At 34.0% G+C, this 17,588-nt stretch overlaps 3 protein-coding genes across 6 annotated transcripts; 2 read left to right on the top strand and 1 right to left on the bottom strand.

Annotated features, from left to right (window-relative positions):
* Nucleotides 1–5,072: 5,072 nt before the first annotated feature.
* On the top strand, nt 5,073–6,918 carry LOC110732316 (protein BRANCHLESS TRICHOME-like). Its single transcript, XM_021912235.1, has one exon. It carries the CDS (start codon nt 5,476–5,478, stop codon nt 6,517–6,519), a length of 1,044 nt encoding a protein of 347 aa, XP_021767927.1. The 5' UTR covers nt 5,073–5,475; the 3' UTR covers nt 6,520–6,918.
* A 586-nt stretch (nt 6,919–7,504) lies between these two features.
* Nucleotides 7,505–11,933, top strand: LOC110732317 (protein FAR1-RELATED SEQUENCE 7-like). 4 transcript variants are annotated; one of them, XM_021912236.1, is made up of 7 exons: nt 7,505–7,987; nt 8,512–9,619; nt 9,864–10,866; nt 10,945–11,034; nt 11,110–11,193; nt 11,277–11,342; nt 11,428–11,933. In XM_021912236.1, exons 1-7 carry the CDS (start codon nt 7,753–7,755, stop codon nt 11,908–11,910), a joined length of 3,069 nt encoding a protein of 1,022 aa, XP_021767928.1. In that variant the 5' UTR covers nt 7,505–7,752; the 3' UTR covers nt 11,911–11,933. The 4 variants fall into 4 exon arrangements, with proteins under 4 accessions (XP_021767928.1, XP_021767929.1, XP_021767930.1 ...); XM_021912237.1 differs by lacking the exon at nt 11,277–11,342; XM_021912238.1 differs by lacking the exon at nt 10,945–11,034.
* A 131-nt stretch (nt 11,934–12,064) lies between these two features.
* Nucleotides 12,065–13,731, bottom strand: LOC110732318. The gene is made up of 6 exons (XM_021912240.1): nt 13,365–13,731; nt 13,118–13,277; nt 12,887–13,015; nt 12,668–12,811; nt 12,353–12,553; nt 12,065–12,253 (listed from the first exon to the last, which is right to left on the bottom strand). The coding sequence occupies exons 1-6, from the start codon at nt 13,409–13,411 to the stop codon at nt 12,140–12,142; spliced, it is 795 nt and encodes a 264-aa protein (XP_021767932.1). The 5' UTR covers nt 13,412–13,731; the 3' UTR covers nt 12,065–12,139.
* Nucleotides 13,732–17,588: the final 3,857 nt, after the last annotated feature.

The raw sequence follows: 17,588 nt of genomic DNA on the forward strand, positions 1-17,588 counted from the left end.
GAAAAGACAGAACATTCATTCTGATCTCCTCCCCAAGAATTCTCCAATTTTTCTCTAAATTTTCTTGCAAACTATTTGAGAAAATCTTCTTGATTTTATCCTTCTTCGAGAATCATTCATCTTTGTTTTCGATTCTTTGTGCTAAGAACGGAAAGGGCTGTCAATTGTATCTCAAAGGGAATTTCCGGATTAACCCAAGCACCGTGTGGGGGAAATTAATCCCTTTTAGGAAAGTATTCATACGCCTTTGACAGTGTATCAAGATCATAGTCTCAAGGGACATTGCAATTCTCATGTTCATGCTTGGTTGATTGGCTTGGAGTATAGACAAGTTCTTAAGTCTTCATATTAGTGTTTCTTATAGAAATTTTCTGTAATTTCTTTTATCTTATAATACTTGATTGTAACACCTTTGTTGTGTTTGTTTGTATTACATTACATTGTTAGTGTAATTACATTATTTAGGTTTTGTCCCACAGAATATATTAAGTGTTTTTCTAGGTTGAATACACTGTAAACCTAACACTTGATGGGTCAAGCCCCTCAAGCGGCGTTTCAGCGCATTCCGAGAAACACCCTCGGAAATAGTGAGAATGTCAAGGTTTTCTTTGTCATTCTGCTTGTCCCTTTTTCGGAGAAAGTCCAAATCCTGCCGAGAATATCTCTCGGCTTTCTTTTCTTCGCGGCGCTCCGCGACGTATTTTTTCAAATAGCCTTTTTGGACCAAATCCTCGATCTGGTTTTTCAGCTGGAGGCAGTCCTCGATGCGGTGTCTAGGGGATTCGTGAAACTCGCACCATTGGTCCTTCCCCTTTTTCTGATGCCATGATGGAAGTGGCCTCGGCTTCTTGAATCTCCCCTCATCCTTGGTCGTGCTGAAAATTTTAGCGCGTGGAAGAGTAAGGAGAGTGTAAGACTCAAACCTCCCCGTATAGGGGGTCCTATCTTTCTTCGGCTCAGGTGCCGAGGAAGGTTCTGAGGCTTTCGCCTTCCCTTTCCTCGGCCCCTGGCCTTCGGATTGTTGTCCCTTAACTTTCTCAGCCCTGGGTTGGGACTGAGATTTTGTCTTGTTCCAATCTTCGGCTTGGATGAACTTATCTGAGGCATCCAAAGCTTCCTCCAAGGTCTGCGGGGGATGCATGACCATGAGGTCAAGGAACTTTCCAGCTTGTAAGCCATTTCGTAATGCAAAAACGGCAAGGCCCTGGACCAGAATCGTAATTCTGGATGACTCGTTGCTAAAGCGAGTCAAATAGTCTCAGAGGCTTTCATCCTCCGGTTGCTGCTGACTCATCAGTTCTGCAATCGTTTTCTCTCGGCGATTCAACTTAGAAAAATTGCTCTTGAACTTGTTGGCAAGGTCACTCCAACCAGTTATAGAGCCTTCTTTCACCCCCTTGGAGATCCACGATTTTGCAACGCCTTTGAGGGTGGTTGGAAAATATTTACACCAGGTAGCCTCGGACCTGGGATTAAGATACATGTGCCCCTCGTAAGAGGCAATGTGCTCTTTCGGGTCTGAGGTACCATCATAAGTGATATGCGATGGTATTTTTACCATCGGCACATGCTTTTCCAATGTCCAACTTTGGAAGGGCGAGCTTGTAGGGACCATCACGGCTTTCCCTTTTTGCTTGGCCGAAGGGACCTCGCTTCTCCCTCTTAAAGAGGTGGAAGTGGTTTTCGTCCCTGGCCGAGACAATTCAGGGTAGGGCCTGGTTCTTTCGGGGAAGGTAAGACGGCTGCGCACGTCCACCTCTCTTGAGCCTAAGTGTTCATGGACGCTTCGGCGAGCAGAATCTTTACACGCAGAGGTGCTATTGCTACTTCAAAAACTCATGGAGTCCCGAGTTTTGGAGTGGTGAAAGAAACGAGGGTTCTTTTTCTTTTCCCTCTCGGTCCTCCATGTGTCCTCTTGCCACTTCTCCCCGAGCTCCTTGCAGGGTGGAACTTGTCCATCTTCCTCTTGACCGATTCTCCTTCTCAGGTTTCTCGGCTAAAGACGTGAAGACTCGGGGGCGTTAGTGGGAGTTGACCCCCTTGGGCTTTGAGGAACTCCATACAGACTGCTACGGCCCTTGCCACTTCCTCCGTAGAGGGCCCCGATGGAGGGGTTACTTTCGGCTGAGACCACGAGTGACTTTGCGGTGGAGGACTTCTCGCATTAAACCTACTCGACCTAGGTGAACTTGTCGGCTGGCGAGTATGGTGGGATGGAGAGCCCTCCGAAGCGTCTCCTTCCGGAGAATGGGGAGCTTTGGAAGAAGATGAAACTGGTTCCGGTGATGGCGAAATCGGTCGATTTTCCCTCATCGTGATCAGGTCTCTGCTCCTCTTCGCAGAGGTGTGACCATTCTTCTTAGCACTCTTGGTGCTCATGTCACCCTTAGTCATGTTTCCAGTAAGACTGGTTAGATTTCTTAGCTTAACTTTTTGTATCTTCCCCATAGACGGCGCCAAATTGTTCCGGATAGAAATAATGGGACCTTCGACAAATTCCTTTTGAAGGAGAAGACTGATCCTGGTCCAAAGAACACTTGAGCCGAGGGTTTCCTGCACAACAAAGAACACGTAAACTAGCCTCGGGGGTGGTTGCCGAGGAAGGCCCCTCCGATGCTAAAGTCAGTTCAGTTGAGAAAGAAAGCTATACAAGAGATTTTGTGCTTGAGGCTTTGGTTGCATGTCCCTATTAATGAGACAATTGGTGGATTTTATACCTTTGCTTGAAATAAGGAGGCTTGGGCTCTTGAAGTCAAGTGGGCTTGCCACGTTGACTGGGCTTTTGTTGACTTTAGCATGCTTTGGAAGGTTGAACCTTGCTTTGGGATTTTAATTGAATTATTTGGACTGGCCCAATCATGATGAATGGATTGGACCCAAACAACGATGGTTTTAACATTGCGGCTTCTACTTTCTCTCAATAACAATACCTTCTTCAACGATCTCGGCTCTCTTCTCCCAGGTCTTTGACTGCAGATTGCTTAAAAGGGTCTGCAATTGATACTTTGAATTTCTGTCTTTTGCTGGATAGAGCTTGGAATGTTCAAGATAATACAGCGAGTACAGGTTGGGTTTTTAGGGAAATTCGTTCGGATTGGATTTTAGGAGGAGGCTCGAGGGCTTGTCGGACGCCCTCTGTGCTTCAAGCTTGTTTATGGGCCTTGCGTGTTGCATATCGTAGGGGTTTTGTTCAGCTTCTTATTTATGCGGATTGTGCACAGTTGACTTGTCATTTGTGTTCGGATGATATTTCTTGTGTTTGGTTGTTAACGGAAATTAGGGAAGTTCTTCAAGACATGTCGACTTGCAGGATTAGCAAGGTTCCCCACTCGTGGATATCTCCGGCTCATTGGCTAGCAGTTCAGGCTCGTCATCACCAGTTTCTTTTTTGGTCCTTTTAGGTGTTTGTGTTTGTTAGTTTCTAGTTCTCTTTGTCAAAAAAAAAAAAAATAATGATGGTTTTAACAAATATAAGCATTTGCTTATACTGTGTTTAATCAAATATTAATCCGTTTTAAAACATCACTGTATAGTACTTGTCAAATTTAAATAGAGCATTAGCATTAATTTACGTTACATTTCAATGAAATGATTCCTCTTCTCCACCATTAGTCCGCTATTTATTTATTTATTTATTTATTTATTGTGTATAACATCTGATAGAGTTTGTAAACCAATTAAGGGTTTCAGCCATCAATTTAAGTTTTTAGTTTTAATAAATTGTTATAAACATAAAATAAAGGCGTAAATTGTAAAAAAATATGTCAATAATATTCCATTACAGTAGCTTAACCGTTGGATTTCAGTTTAGTACACATTATAGCTACGATTATGAAGCATATTAATGAGACTTTGTCGTTTTCATGTCGTGGGTAATTAGATTTTAGGCTCAACTCCTGTTTGTCAGCAATTACATAGCTGCATTAGTGCACGGTAAATGGTCCAACCTCAAAGAAATCCAAAGTCTTGACTCTTGATTTTGATATGAATCATATGATGTTACATGGCATGCTATGAGACCGAAAAGACTCTTAAGACATTATTATTATTCCCCACAATTTCGCTTAAGTGGAACCTAATCACAATTCGCAATCATGCGGATAATATGGTTTTACAGTATACCATTAATGCTTTCGGCCATCTGATTTGGCTCGACATACCTTTATTACTTCAAACACTATTATGAAAATGTTCTAGTGAATTTTAGGGAATCCTTAATTGTATTGGATAACGAATATAGTTAAATACTTATTTCGTTCTTTATAAATTGCAAATTTGGGAGTTTTTTGTTTGCTAATACAGAATTTATATCATTGATATCTTGGATTATCTTTTAGTGAAAATTAGGTTGCCAATGAAGTACTTGTTAAAATAACTGAATGGTCTTGAATCCTAACTACTTTTGGGGTCGTTCCCCTCTTTGGTCAAGGGAGGTTAGGTGTAAAAAGATACTTATTATTGACTAACTCAAACCTCAATTAAAAGTGTTTAATTGAGAATGAAAAGCTCAAAAGACTAACTTGAAAAATTAATACTCCGTACTAAAAAAAGGTTTTTTTTAGTGAGAGAGATTTGTGATAGTTAAGAAATAATTAATTTTGTATCCTAGAATCCATTAAATTTATTACCCTTTATTAAGGTTGTGCACTTGTACAAGTGTTGCTGATAAAAGTTTATCTTAATGTATTTTTTTAAATCAATACTCTATACTAATAAATAATTTTAAATACACAAATGCTTATATATGGCTGGCCACACGGTGTGACCAGTCAGCATAAGGGGCTACTTTGTTAGTGTTATATAGGGGTTATTTCATCAGTGTTATAGGGGTTACTCAGTCAATATTATAAGCCCAGGTTACTTGGTCAGTATCACAAGGGTTACTTTATTCTTTTACAAGCGGTCACATAATTTGAACGACAACACACAAAACGTACAGTTTTAAATAATGATAGTCAAAATTATATAAGGACGCATTGTCAAATTAAAACTCAGAAGAGCCACTTTCCAATTACTCTTGAATCTCTTATCATTTGCCATAAGTTAATTAGATTGTGGAATCATAGGTGTAAGTAACGAAAGAGAATAATCAAATAGCGGTGGCCTCTCTTTCTTTTGTCCACCTAGTTTATTATGAAGAAAAGGAGATATCAATACACTACCATGTGAGATGTGATCTTATTATCTTTACCTTTCTTCTTTTCAATAATTTTTTTAAATTTTTTTTTTTTTCAAATTTTTCAATCACCCACCTTCCTTAAATTCCTTGCTGTTCACAATTAATTCATGTCCCTACTTGTACAGAACTACTTCATGCCTTACTTCCTTGTTTGTCAATACAATACATTTCCACATAAATGTAAAAAACAAGGTCTCTCTTTCACATAAAATAAATACCCAACCACAAAAATATATTTCTCTCTTCCTAAAACAACAAAATTTAATTCTCGATTAAAAATTGTAAAATCAAATGATATGTTGATGGCGATGATGCATAACACGAGTGCCAACCTAGATGATCTTGATAATTTCCCCAGAAATCATAATCATCAGATCATGTCTGAAAATCAAGAGCAACAAAATTCTATCATCATCAAATCTACCTGTCCAATTAGCTGGAAACTTTACCAAAATCCCTTTTTTATTCCCACTAATCCCACTATTACTAATTTTACTAGTAATAATAATACTGATTTTAATCTTATTATTAATAACGACAGTAATAATAATCCCTTTAAACTTAAACCCAAGCAACTTCAGCGCAAATACAGTGCTTCAGCAAAGTTCCTGCATAACTCAGATCTCAAGATGAGTAACACTAAAACCCAGATTGCGGAATTGAAGGCAGAATTAGAGATGGAAAGAGCACTCAGAAAGAGAATGCAGGCTTTGAACAAGAAGCTCTCGAAAGAGCTTATTGATCAATCTCAAAGAAAGCAAATGTGTGTTGTTTGTGATGATCTAATGAAAGAGATTACGCGGCTGAAGGAAGAGACGCAGAAGATGAAGGCGGAAATGGACGAAGAGAGAAAAATGTTGAGAATGGCGGAAGTTTTAAGGGAGGAAAGAGTTCAGATGAAACTTGCTGATGCTCAGCTTTTTTACCATCAGGAGTTTCTGAACAATTTTTTACTGCAGCAACCACAAATCAAACAAAGTTCAAAGGAAACGGGGTCGTCTTTTGAGCAAAATGGTTGTAGTAAGAATGGGGGTAATGTACAAAGGAAGGCAGCTGTGTCTTCGTTGTCGTCATCGCCGGAAACTGAGAATCCGCATATTAAGCAAGGGATTAAGGGTTTTGTGGAGTTTCAAAGGGCGATTAAGGCGAAAAACAATGGGTGTAATGCTAATAACAATGGTACAAATAATGCTAATTATTATTGCAATAAACAGTTGAGAGATTTGGGTGGTTTCAGTAATAAGGTGGAATGTCAGAAGGCACAACTTAGAGTTTTGTTCAAGCATAAGTGTTCTGTTCCATATTCTTCTCACCATGATCATAATTTAATCCTCAGTTAAATTCAGTAGAATATTGGGGTTGAAGATGAATGATGAATTTAAGGTCACTTTATTTTTCTTTTTCTTTTTTAAGATAAATTAGAGTTGTATTTTGTTTAATTATGAAATTTTGTATGGAAGTAAGTGATGGAGTATATAATAATAATATGGTAAGTTGATTGTGTTTTTTGTCCCTCTTTTTACTTTAGAGTTGAATTTCTGAGATTTGTAGTTGTAGTTGTACCTGGATCAAGTATTGACAAATTTTTCTGAAAAGTAGGTTGCTACAAAGTGTCGGTAAGTGATGTTATTTGATCCAAATAGTGAGGATTTCGAGATTTAGTATAATGTTCATATGATTGACTATATTTGGCATGTGGCACATTTTAGCCTGGTGTATTTCATGCTCTGTCTCTCTGTTTGCACACTTCCAAATTCCAATACCAAGTAACAATAGTTTAGTTCACCTTGATTTATCAAATAAGCTAGACAGATTAAGTTAAGTTTAGCAAATAAATAAATTTTGTTTAGCAAACATAAACTCATAAAGAGGCATAAGGTGTCATGATTAAAGATGTGGTTACTCGATTGATAAGGAGCCGAGTTTTGACACTCCTTAATCCTTAATACTCGGATGAGTTTTAACTTGGTGCTCAACTTATGAGGAAAAGTTGCAAAATTAATTTTTTGAGTTGTAAAGAAATCACACCCCTTAAACTTGTAGATAAACATTTCTTATGCTATATAAACAATTTAGCTTGAATTCTGTAGACCCTTGTATAGTTGTATGACAAATTTCAATTTTAGCAAAAGATAATGAACACTTTTGTTATTAGAAACCAATTACATAAAGACAATCTTTCTTCTAAGAGTAGATTTGATTTTTTATTAACTGAGAAATTTATTTAGAAAACAAGTAAATTTTGATGAAATATAATTTTAAGATCCTACGAGTTTGTTTTGCTCAACTCACACATAAAGAATACGACATATCCAGGTGGGCACATGTGTTGGAGTTGTGAGCTTGTGATAGTTGAAAATTTTACCCTACACCCTAGTGTAGGGTGTGTTCCCTACACCCCCCCTATGCTACGTCGTTTTGTAGCTGGTATTGAGTTCTCATGTGCAGCTTCTTTCCTTTTGCGATTCTTTCCTTTTTTTTTTTTTTTTTTTTTTTTCCTTTTTTTCTTTTTTTCTTTTCTTCCTCTTTTTTCCTTTTTCCTTTGATTCTTATTATTCAATTTATGTATATATATGATTTTAAACCCTATTTTTTCTCTCTCTTCAATTGATCAACCAACCTCCATTTTTGATCTACATTTTTCTCTCGCTAATTCATCTTCTTCATTTGATTTTTTGAACGAATTCGTTAATTGTTACCGATCATCAATGGCGAATTCTGCATCTGGAGATTGCGTTGATTTTGATCGCGATTGCGAGCGTGTGTTTCCTTCTGGACTTCGTTTCGTTGATTCGTTTGTGCAACAATGTGAGTAATTGTGATCATAATTTTTCAATTTTTAATTATCCCTAATTTGTTCTGTTATAATGCTCTGTTAATTTGAACTTAATTGATGTATTATTATTCACTTTCGATTTTTGAATTTACTACTTTGATTACATTATGATGAACGTTTTTGGATTGTTGTACTTTGTATGAACATTTTGTTGCTTCATTTGTTGTTTCATTTGTTGTTTTCTCTGTGTTTTAGAATTGTGTGTTTTTGTCGTATATTTTGTAGATTATACTTTCAATTAATCGTTTATGTTTTCTTATTCATTGTTACTAATGTGTTTATGTTCAGTCTTAAAGTCATTTTTGATCATTTATTTTTACATTTTTATATCGATATTATGTGTAGTGGTAAATAATGAAAATATTGTTCAAAATATTATGTGCTGAAATTCTTTTTGCAATTGATCATGTGCTGTTTTGATATTGAACATTTTACTTATTTGTTATTGTTCATTCATGAAACTCTTTATGATCATTTATAATTGTATATTGTGCAGTGGAAAAAAATGATGATATTATGTATTTAGAAGCAGAACAGTCTGAATTAAAGGATAAAGAATTTAAATCTGAAGATGAAGCTTTCGAAGCGTATAATGAATATGCTTTTAGGAAAGGTTTTGGAATTCGAATTGGGAAGAGTAAGAGAAGAAGAGATGATTCTTTTTTGATGAAAAGATTTGTTTGTTGTAATGAGGGATTCAAAGATAATAAGTGTAAGAATAAAAGGATTTATGAGAAGTTGGATCATCGAACTGGTTGTTTAGCTTTTGTGCAGTTTCATATTGATCATTTAGGGGTCTATACATGTACAAGACATGAAATGGTTCATAATCATGCTATGATTCCTCCTGAAAAAAGGCATTTGATAAGGTCTCAAAGAGATGTGAATAAAGAGCAGCTTCTTTTCATTTCAACAATGAAATTGAGTGGAGTCAAAGTTACTGATTCTTTGAGGGTTCTAAAGAAGGAGGTTGGGGGATCTCCTAATCTTTGTTTTACTGCTTCTGATGCTTATAATGCATTGTCATCTGAAAAAGCTGCCCAAATTGAAGGATGTGATGGTAACCAATTGATTAAATATTTTGCCAAGAGACATGTGGATGAGACAGATTTTTATTATGATTTTGAACAAGATGATAGTGGTGCTTTAGTTAGTTTTTTTTGGCGTGATGGTAGGATGATGAGAGATTATCATTACTTTGGAGATTTGTTGGTTTTTGATACAACTTATAGAACTAATAAATATGGAATGATATGTGCTCCATTTGTTGGGATGAACCATCATGGTAACAATGTCATGTTTGGTATGGGTTTTATTCTTAATGAGCGCACCGAGTCTTTTGATTGGTTGTTTGATACATTTTTGCACTCAATGGGGAGGAAAAGTCCCATTACAATTATGACTGATCAAGCACAAGCGATTGCAGCGGGTATAAGAAACATTTTTCCTTCAACTGTTCATCATCGTTTATGTGTATGGCATCTTGAACAAAATTCTAAGAAACACATTGGAGCATTGAGAGCTTTGGAAGGCTTTACAGATTTGTTTGGATATCTTTTGAAGTATTGTGAAACTCCTGCTGAATTTGAATATTTCTGGAAAAGGTAAATTATTGTTTTTTATATTTATTTTTTATTTTTATTATGTGATATATTTGATTATTATGTGATATATATATGAACATTTAGTGTTTTACATATGATCATACAATTTACTTTGTTATGTATGTTATCATAATATTATTAGTGTCCATATTGTTTATGATCATTATTCTTTACACAAATGTACATATTTTAATTTATATTTTGTTCATTTTTAAATTAATATATGATCATTTCTGTTATACAGGATGTGTGATAAATACAAATGTGAAAATGATGATTGGTTATGTGATTTGTATAAAATAAAGGAAATGTGGTGTCCTGCTTATTCTAAGAAGTATTGGTCTGGTGGTATATTGTCTTCTCAACGTAGTGAAACTACTAATAAGTCAGTTTCACAACGTCTTAATAAGACTCAAGGTTTATGTGATTTTTATCATGTTTTTCTTGATGTCATTTCTGAGTGGAGAAGTAAGGAAGGTGCAAGAGATTACAATACTCTGAGGGGTAATAGGCACCTAGCTTTTGCTAATATTGGTATATTAGTTCATGCAAGATCATTGTACACTATTCAAGCTTATGTTCTTTTTGAAGAGGAGTTCATTAGGGGGACAGCTTATGATCATGTTGATAATGGTTTGCGTTTTCCAGAATATTCATATCTTCTTTGGAGGCCTGGGAAGGATATAATTAAGCATGAAGTTGTTTTTAATAAGGAAACACATGCAATTTGTTGCACATGCATGTACTTTAGTGAGACTGGTTTACTTTGTTCTCATTCTCTTCGAGTATATCATTTGCATTGTGTGCGTAATATTCCACAAGAGTATATAATGAAACGATGGACAAAGGCTGCCATGTGTAGTCATGGTATTGAAGAACCTACTTTGAGGACAAATGTTGTGGCTACTAGTGTTTGGAGGTCACAAACAATCAGAAAGTTTGTTAAGTTGATAACAAGTTGTCAGAATTCTTTGAATGCAAGGGCAGAGGTTGAGTGTTATTTCAATCTGTTAAAAGAAAAGGTTGAGAGTGTATCAGGTGTAATTGACTTTAGTGAACCTGTTAAAGAGGTTGAAATTGTTGATCTTGAGATCAAGAATCCTCCAAAAGCTAGGCCTAAAGGTGAGAGGAATGTAAGGCCTAAGAGTACCTTGGAGAAGCAGTGTAACAAGGCAAAGGGTAATTTCAAGAGGAAAAAGTCTCTGTACACTCCTTACAAAAGGGGTATAGGGCAAGCAGTTGTACAGGTATATGATCATTTCATATTTTCAAATTGATCATTTCAGTTTTCGTAAATGATCATTTATGTTTTTTTTTTTAAATAGGAACTTGATGAGAACGGTTGTGCTGTTACTTATGCTAATTCTATTAGTGATCCCATTGAATTGATTGTTTTGAGCAATAAACGGGCTCAGGTAAATTCAAATGTGCCAAAAAAAACATTTTATTTATATTTTATTAATATTGATTTTTATAATTTAAAAATATAGGTCGGCTTAAAATCAGCTGTTGTAGAAGAAATTCCTTCTAGTTCTAAGGAATCAAATCATAGTATTTCCAATGATTTTGATCAGGTATATGAACATTTATGATCTATATTATAATTTTTTTTTATTTAATTTTTTATTTTTTATATTTTTTTTTGGTTTTTTTGTAGGCTACTGGTGAAAGCTCTCTTTCATCTATCATATCTATTGATGTTGATATTTCATCTATTGCTAAGGTTTTTTTTTTCCATATTTGTTTGTATAAGTGTTTGTAACTGATCATATACTGGTTTATTAATGATCAATTTAATTTTTTTAAAGGCGAAGGATTTAAATCTTGAAGGTGTTTCTGCTGTTCAACCTTGTTCTAATTTTGGTGCAAATGAAGGTGCTTCTGGTGTTAAAACTTACTCTCAAATTAATCCAAGAGTTCCAATTCATACTAGTGCGTCAACAAAATCTCCTGTTGTTATTCAACCTACTGTTCCCAGGAATGTTCAAAATCAAACTCAGAATTGTTCAAACACCAATCCAGAAATGATCATATCCAACTCCAGGAATGTTCAATCAACAAATGTTCAAGTTATTTCTCCTACGGTTCAAATAAATGATCAAGGATTTCCTGTTCAGAATGTTCAAGTTACTCCTCCCACAGTTCAAAGAAATGATCAAGGTGCTCGTGTTCCAATTCTTCAATCAAGAAATGTTCAATTAGGTTCTAAAAAGATTTCTTCTAAATATGATAGGTTGTTAGCCTTTTTTGATACAAGTGTAGCTAAACGTTTGGCTAATAAAGATAAATAATTAGTATTCCAGAACTTTATAAACATTAGACTTTTTTGTAATGTTGATTTAATTACTATTTTGTAATTTTGAATTTTCGATCTATTATATAAAAAACTTTCATTCAAAGATTAAAATGAAATATCAATTACAATAATATTAAAATAAAATCCATAAGTCTACTTCTAAAAAAAAAAATAGTCATATATAAGAAATGAACATATACATAGTTGTAAATGAACATTTGAAACTACAAAGTTGCAAATTTTCTAGCTTTCCTTCTATTTGCTCTTGATTCAGTGTTTTCTTCAAATAACATCAGTTCTGCTGTGTATTGGAGCCTTAGATTTCTAATTTGTTCCACCTGTTGAACAAAATGAATTGTCAAATTTTAATTAAACAATCTTTACTGTTTCATAAATGAATATTATATCTTAAATAATTGATCATTTATAACTCTTACATTGTTTGGTTTTAAATCACAAATCCAGCTCTCATTAGGATCAGCAGTGAAGGTTTCCATATGCTTCATAATGTAAACTCCACAGTTTGTATAGTCATTGTTGCTACGCCATTTCATCTTTTCCAAAACAACTGTGTAGTCTTCAATTCTTTTTGCATCTTGATATCCAAGGTGTTTCATGTACTCTGCCAATCCTTTTAACTGATAGAAAAAAGAGTAAAAATTGTTTAGAAGTTTGTATTGTGATGAAGACATGAACAATTAATAAAATATAATTGATCATGTAGTCAACTATAAATGAACATATTATCTCACCATCATTTTTGGTTGTTCTTCATATTTTGCTTGGACTGATACCTTTTTTGGTAGTTTTCTATTGTCAATTATATGAATTTTGTCTTCTATATGATTGACGCACAACAGAAAAAAATGTTGAGAAGTTGATACTGGGAAGAAGACCTGAACAAATTATATAATGTTATTGGACAATATATTGAAGGTAATTGAACATTTGTATTAAACAAGAATTAATACCTGTTTATATCCAACAATGCTGTCAATTTTATTCAACTTCAGTTCATTGTCAATTCTTTCTATGAAGGCATTAATTCTTGTCTTCATTGATGATCCTTCTTGACAAACTCTATTTGTGCACATAATGTGCTGTTGAAATACAAACAAACATATAGAAGTTAAATGAATTTTTAGCAATTATTTATCATAGGAAAATAGAATCAATAATATAAAAAAAGAAGAAAGACTAACATGAAGCACTGTTGAGAAATAAATCTTGTTTCTCGGCTTTTTATGATTAAGAAACCTTGCCCATCCATCTATGACACAATTTGTCACTTCAACATCATCTCCAAGAGTTTTCATTTCATTTCTATTGATGAGATTCAAGCCATCATAGTATAAGAGTGCACTGCATTATGAACATTTAATAATATGAATGTGAACATATTTTTATAAAAGATATTAAACCTTAAGTTTAATTAGTGTAAGTAATTACCTTTCATCTTTTCCACCAAGAGCAAAGTCTACTGCAATTTGGTTCATGGCTTTCTCATCTTTAAACAGATCCTTGTACTTGACCAAGTAAGGAGATCGGAAAGCAGGAGGAAGTGTTTTCTTTTCGCGTTTTGGTCTTGTTGTTCAATATAAAATATTGTTAAATTAAGAAAATTATGAGGAACATAAATGAACATTTGAGTGTATATAAATAAATTTGAAATTATACCTTTCAACCTTTTCCTTTTCAGTTTTTTTCTTCTTTTCTGCAATTGACTTTTTCTTATCATCATTCCTGGTCATATTACATAACACAAATGTACATTTAGGTATATGAAAATGTTCATTATTATTTTTGAACATTTACTTAATATAAATAATGTACCTTTTTGTGACTTTTGAGGATGAAGCAACAATCTTCTTGTTTTCACTGAAAAGTGAAACAATGTCAGTACATATTAATAAAATAAAAGCTTCTTATGTAACACCCTGAATCATTTTCAATTCATAAAATGAAAGATATTGATTTAACATAAACCTATTGATTTAACATAAACCACACATTCATATTACATATTCAACAAAATAATGTTCACACATACAATAGTTTGAGAAACACCAGTTTCAAGTTACAACACGATAGTAACATAAGTTAAATTGTTCCATCTAGATATTTTATCCTACACCATTACATAACCCTAATAGTAAGACATGTCTTCAGGATTTTACCCCTCCACTTTTTCATCATTTTTTGTTTTTTCAAAAACATCTTCCTTGTTTTGTTTTCCACCTCCAACTGTGTTTTTTGGATCATCACTTTTTTCACCACCATCTGACCTAGGGTCAGCATCAACCACTGAACCAGATCCTGCATCTAAGAAAAAATTTAATTAGATATAATATAATTTCTTTGTAAATGAACATTTGAGTATTTATAATTGAACATTATACCTGTTCTAGGCAATCCTTCATTATCTGACCTAGTGTCAGCATCAAGTTTTGAACCAGTTGCTGCGTCTAACAAAATAATACAATTAATAATGAATATTTCTTGTTTGTAAATGAACATTTTACACTTTTTAATTGAACATTATACCAGTTCTAGAAAATTCTTCAATTCTTTGTTCTGAAGCTGCTGAAGTTTTACCCACATCCTTTTCTCCAGCTGTATTATAAATCATCATTTTGGAGATACACTAAGTTAATAGTATTTACACATAATAATTAGAAATGAACATTTCTACTTAAGTTTATGTACATTATTATTAAATATATGAACATATTACCATTTGTTGAAATTATTGGTTGTTCAATTATATCACCAAGTGTTGAAAAGGTGGGCCCTGTTTCTGTTTAGGACAATTTAGACCACAAATTTAGAATTTTTCATATAAAAATTAGGATATATAGTCTCTTTTAGTTAGAATTTACCAATGGCTGGAGAAGGTGGAGTCAACCCCAAGCTGAAAGCTTTTCTGATGTCATATTCTTGTTCTTTTTCCTTTCCCTTTTTGGTTAATTTCTTCCCAGTCATTTGCTTCTCAGTTGTTTGCTTTTCAGACCCTTGCATCAGATTCTTCTCAGCTTGTGCAAGTGCATTTAGGAAATCCTCACTGCCAAAGAATTCTTCATCTTGGCTTAGAATTGATGGTTCCCTAGCTACCACCTTTCCTAAAACTTCATCAACTTTTTTCACCAAGTCATTTCCAGGGAAGATATCCTTTGCCTTCACCAATTTTGAAGAAAGCTTTGACAGGTTTGAACAAGTTGTTTTTACCAGGGAAACAAAATCATCCATAAAAACCTATATGAATGAATATTAAAAATTATGCAGTTGAACATTTCAGATTATACAAATGAACATTTATGTTAACAAAAGTGATCATTTTATAACCTTAGGACTTTCTTCAACTTCTGCAGCAATCCTTGGTAGAATTTTCCCTCTCCCAAATCCCAATTCTAATTCAATCTTCAACCTCTCAAGAACCATGTCTCTATTCCATGCAGATATGATAGGAATTGTTCTTGGAGGCCTTTTGTCTAACCTCTGAACTCTATCAAAATAGAACAACTACAAGAAAAAAGAAAACATGGAACAGAACATAAACAATAAAAAAAAGTGCATTTATTTAAATTTAAATGAACATCTTGTATCTAAGAATATACCATCAGAAATTGAAGAGGGCCTTTGTAGAACCCCTTGCCTTGCTGCTTTCTCCAATCAACATGACATTTGATAAGTGAGTCATATACAAACTGACACCAGTTCAAATTTTTTATGTTTTCTTTGTCCATCATAGAATAAAGAAATTTGAAATGGCATTGATTGTTTGATACACATTTCATCAAGCAGTTCACAGCCACTGCTAAAAAGTTAGTAATGAAATGTTCACTTGGTGGTCTGTTGTTGGTGAATTTATCATTTATGTATCCATTCACAATCTGCAAACAAAATGAACAAAACATTTATACTTTTGATCATTTAATGTATTTAAAATGAACATTTAAAACTGATCATACCTGACTCACTGATGGAGTTTTTCCTGACCATGATTTTCTCCATTTCTTCAGAAATTCTGCATACTCCTCACTAATTTTATCAGACTTTGGCTCAACAATTGGAATTTCTCCTGTAGGCAAGCCATAAACTACCCTAACATCCTCTACCTCAATTTCTATTTTTTCATTCTTTGGTAGTTCAAAATACTGGCTATTTTCTTCAAAACTTCCCAATAACCAGTTACAGAACTTTTGATCAAGTTGAGGTAAACTAATGTCAAGAAGTGATCCTAACCCTATATCAATAATTTGTTGTTTTTGGGTAGGTGTCATCTTTTTTATCCATGCAATGAACTTCACATGTCCTCCTCTCTTTGAAGATTTCTCTTCCTCAAATTCATCTTCCTGAATTTCCTCAACTTCATCAGTTTCTATTGCTTGAACCATTTCAGTTTTCATTTTCTTTTTTCTCCTACCTTCAATCTTTCCTTCATCATACAGTACCATCTTTTGCTCCTCCTTTTCAACCTTTGCCTTCACTGAATTCCCTTTCTTTGCCTGTTTCTTCCTTGGCTTTACTTCTTCCTCTTCCTCCTCTTCCTCCACCTCATAATCATCCTCACTGACAGGCTCTTCTTCTGCTCTATAAACTGACTCTTCACTATCATCATCACTGTCAGGATCTTGAGAGGGTTCATCTGATGGTACTTCTTGTATTTTTTTTCTCTTTCCAGCATTTCTCTTGGCAGGACTGACATCTGAAAATTAAATATATAATTTTGTTTAAGTATTGAAAATGTACAGTAAGCAAATGATAAAATGAACAAAATTGTTTTCTCAAATGATCATTCTATATATAGAAATTGAACATTTATAATATATCATTATATACCTGCTTTTCTTTTGCCAGCAACCTTAGAAGTTTTCTTCACTTCTAGAGTTTTCTTTTTCCCACCTATATATTGAAATTGAACATTAATGATATACCATCATAAATGATCATTCTATACATTAAGATTGAACATTTACCCTTTTTGCCTTGGTCTGGAGGATATTCAGCAGGAGCACCTGCCATTTTTTTTATTGGAGTAGGTGCTGGAGGTGGTGCATCAGCTTCCTTTTGAATAGGAAAATTCCTTGTAGACATTCTTCTCTTCTGTCCTATTTTTGCGGTTTCTTTAGCAGGCTCAACATCCTTCTTCAGGCTTCCCTTTTTAGATTCATCTAACAGAACATCTATTGTTTTTAAAAAAATTTATGTTAGTATATTTGAAAGTGTAATATTTATTGTGTAACAGAAAAGTATTATGATTACCTTGGCTCCTTGTAATTCTACCACTTGGCACAACAACAAGGCTTTTGTTTTTGTTTTTCCTTGCAACCATTTTGTATCTTGTTTTCATTTTGGTTGACTGATCACTTTTTTGTGATGATGGAGCTGTCTCCTCACTAAGTTTTGTGGAAACTTTATCATCATCTTGATCTAGAAGATAAGTTTCATCCTCAATTTGAACAAAATCAGGTGCAATTTGTGCTGCATATGAAATGATCAAATATAAAAGATTAAATAAACATTATTAAATTGGATGACAAAAGTTTACTATATACAATATAAATGAACATTTCAGGTAATGAATATGTACATTTTCCACTATTTACCTTTCGGATCTGTTGTCTTTGTAGACTCATCTTCCACTGTTTTCTCTTTAGGGATTTTCTCCTTTTC

Source organism: Chenopodium quinoa, unplaced genomic scaffold (assembly GCF_001683475.1).
Source record: "Chenopodium quinoa cultivar QQ74 unplaced genomic scaffold, ASM168347v1, whole genome shotgun sequence".
Taxonomy (NCBI): domain Eukaryota; kingdom Viridiplantae; phylum Streptophyta; class Magnoliopsida; order Caryophyllales; family Amaranthaceae; genus Chenopodium; species Chenopodium quinoa.

What these genes read in the sequence shown, in the direction of transcription:
- LOC110732316 (XM_021912235.1), top strand. Translation starts at nt 5,476, where the DNA reads ATGTTGATGGCGATGATGCATAACACGAGTGCCAACCTAGATGATCTT.
- LOC110732317 (XM_021912236.1), top strand. Translation starts at nt 7,753, where the DNA reads ATGATTTTAAACCCTATTTTTTCTCTCTCTTCAATTGATCAACCAACC. An exon ending in TGATTCGTTTGTGCAACAAT is followed by an intron (nt 7,988 to 8,511) that starts GTGAGTAATTGT and finishes TATATTGTGCAG; the next exon opens with TGGAAAAAAATGATGATATT. An exon ending in TAGGGCAAGCAGTTGTACAG is followed by an intron (nt 10,867 to 10,944) that starts GTATATGATCAT and finishes TTTTTTAAATAG; the next exon opens with GAACTTGATGAGAACGGTTG.
- LOC110732318 (XM_021912240.1), bottom strand. Translation starts at nt 13,411, where the DNA reads ATGAACCAAATTGCAGTAGACTTTGCTCTTGGTGGAAAAGATGAAAG. An exon ending in ATTTCTCAACAGTGCTTCAT is followed by an intron (nt 13,016 to 13,117) that starts GTTAGTCTTTCT and finishes GTATTTCAACAG; the next exon opens with CACATTATGTGCACAAATAG. An exon ending in GTGATTTAAAACCAAACAAT is followed by an intron (nt 12,254 to 12,352) that starts GTAAGAGTTATA and finishes TTTGTTCAACAG; the next exon opens with GTGGAACAAATTAGAAATCT.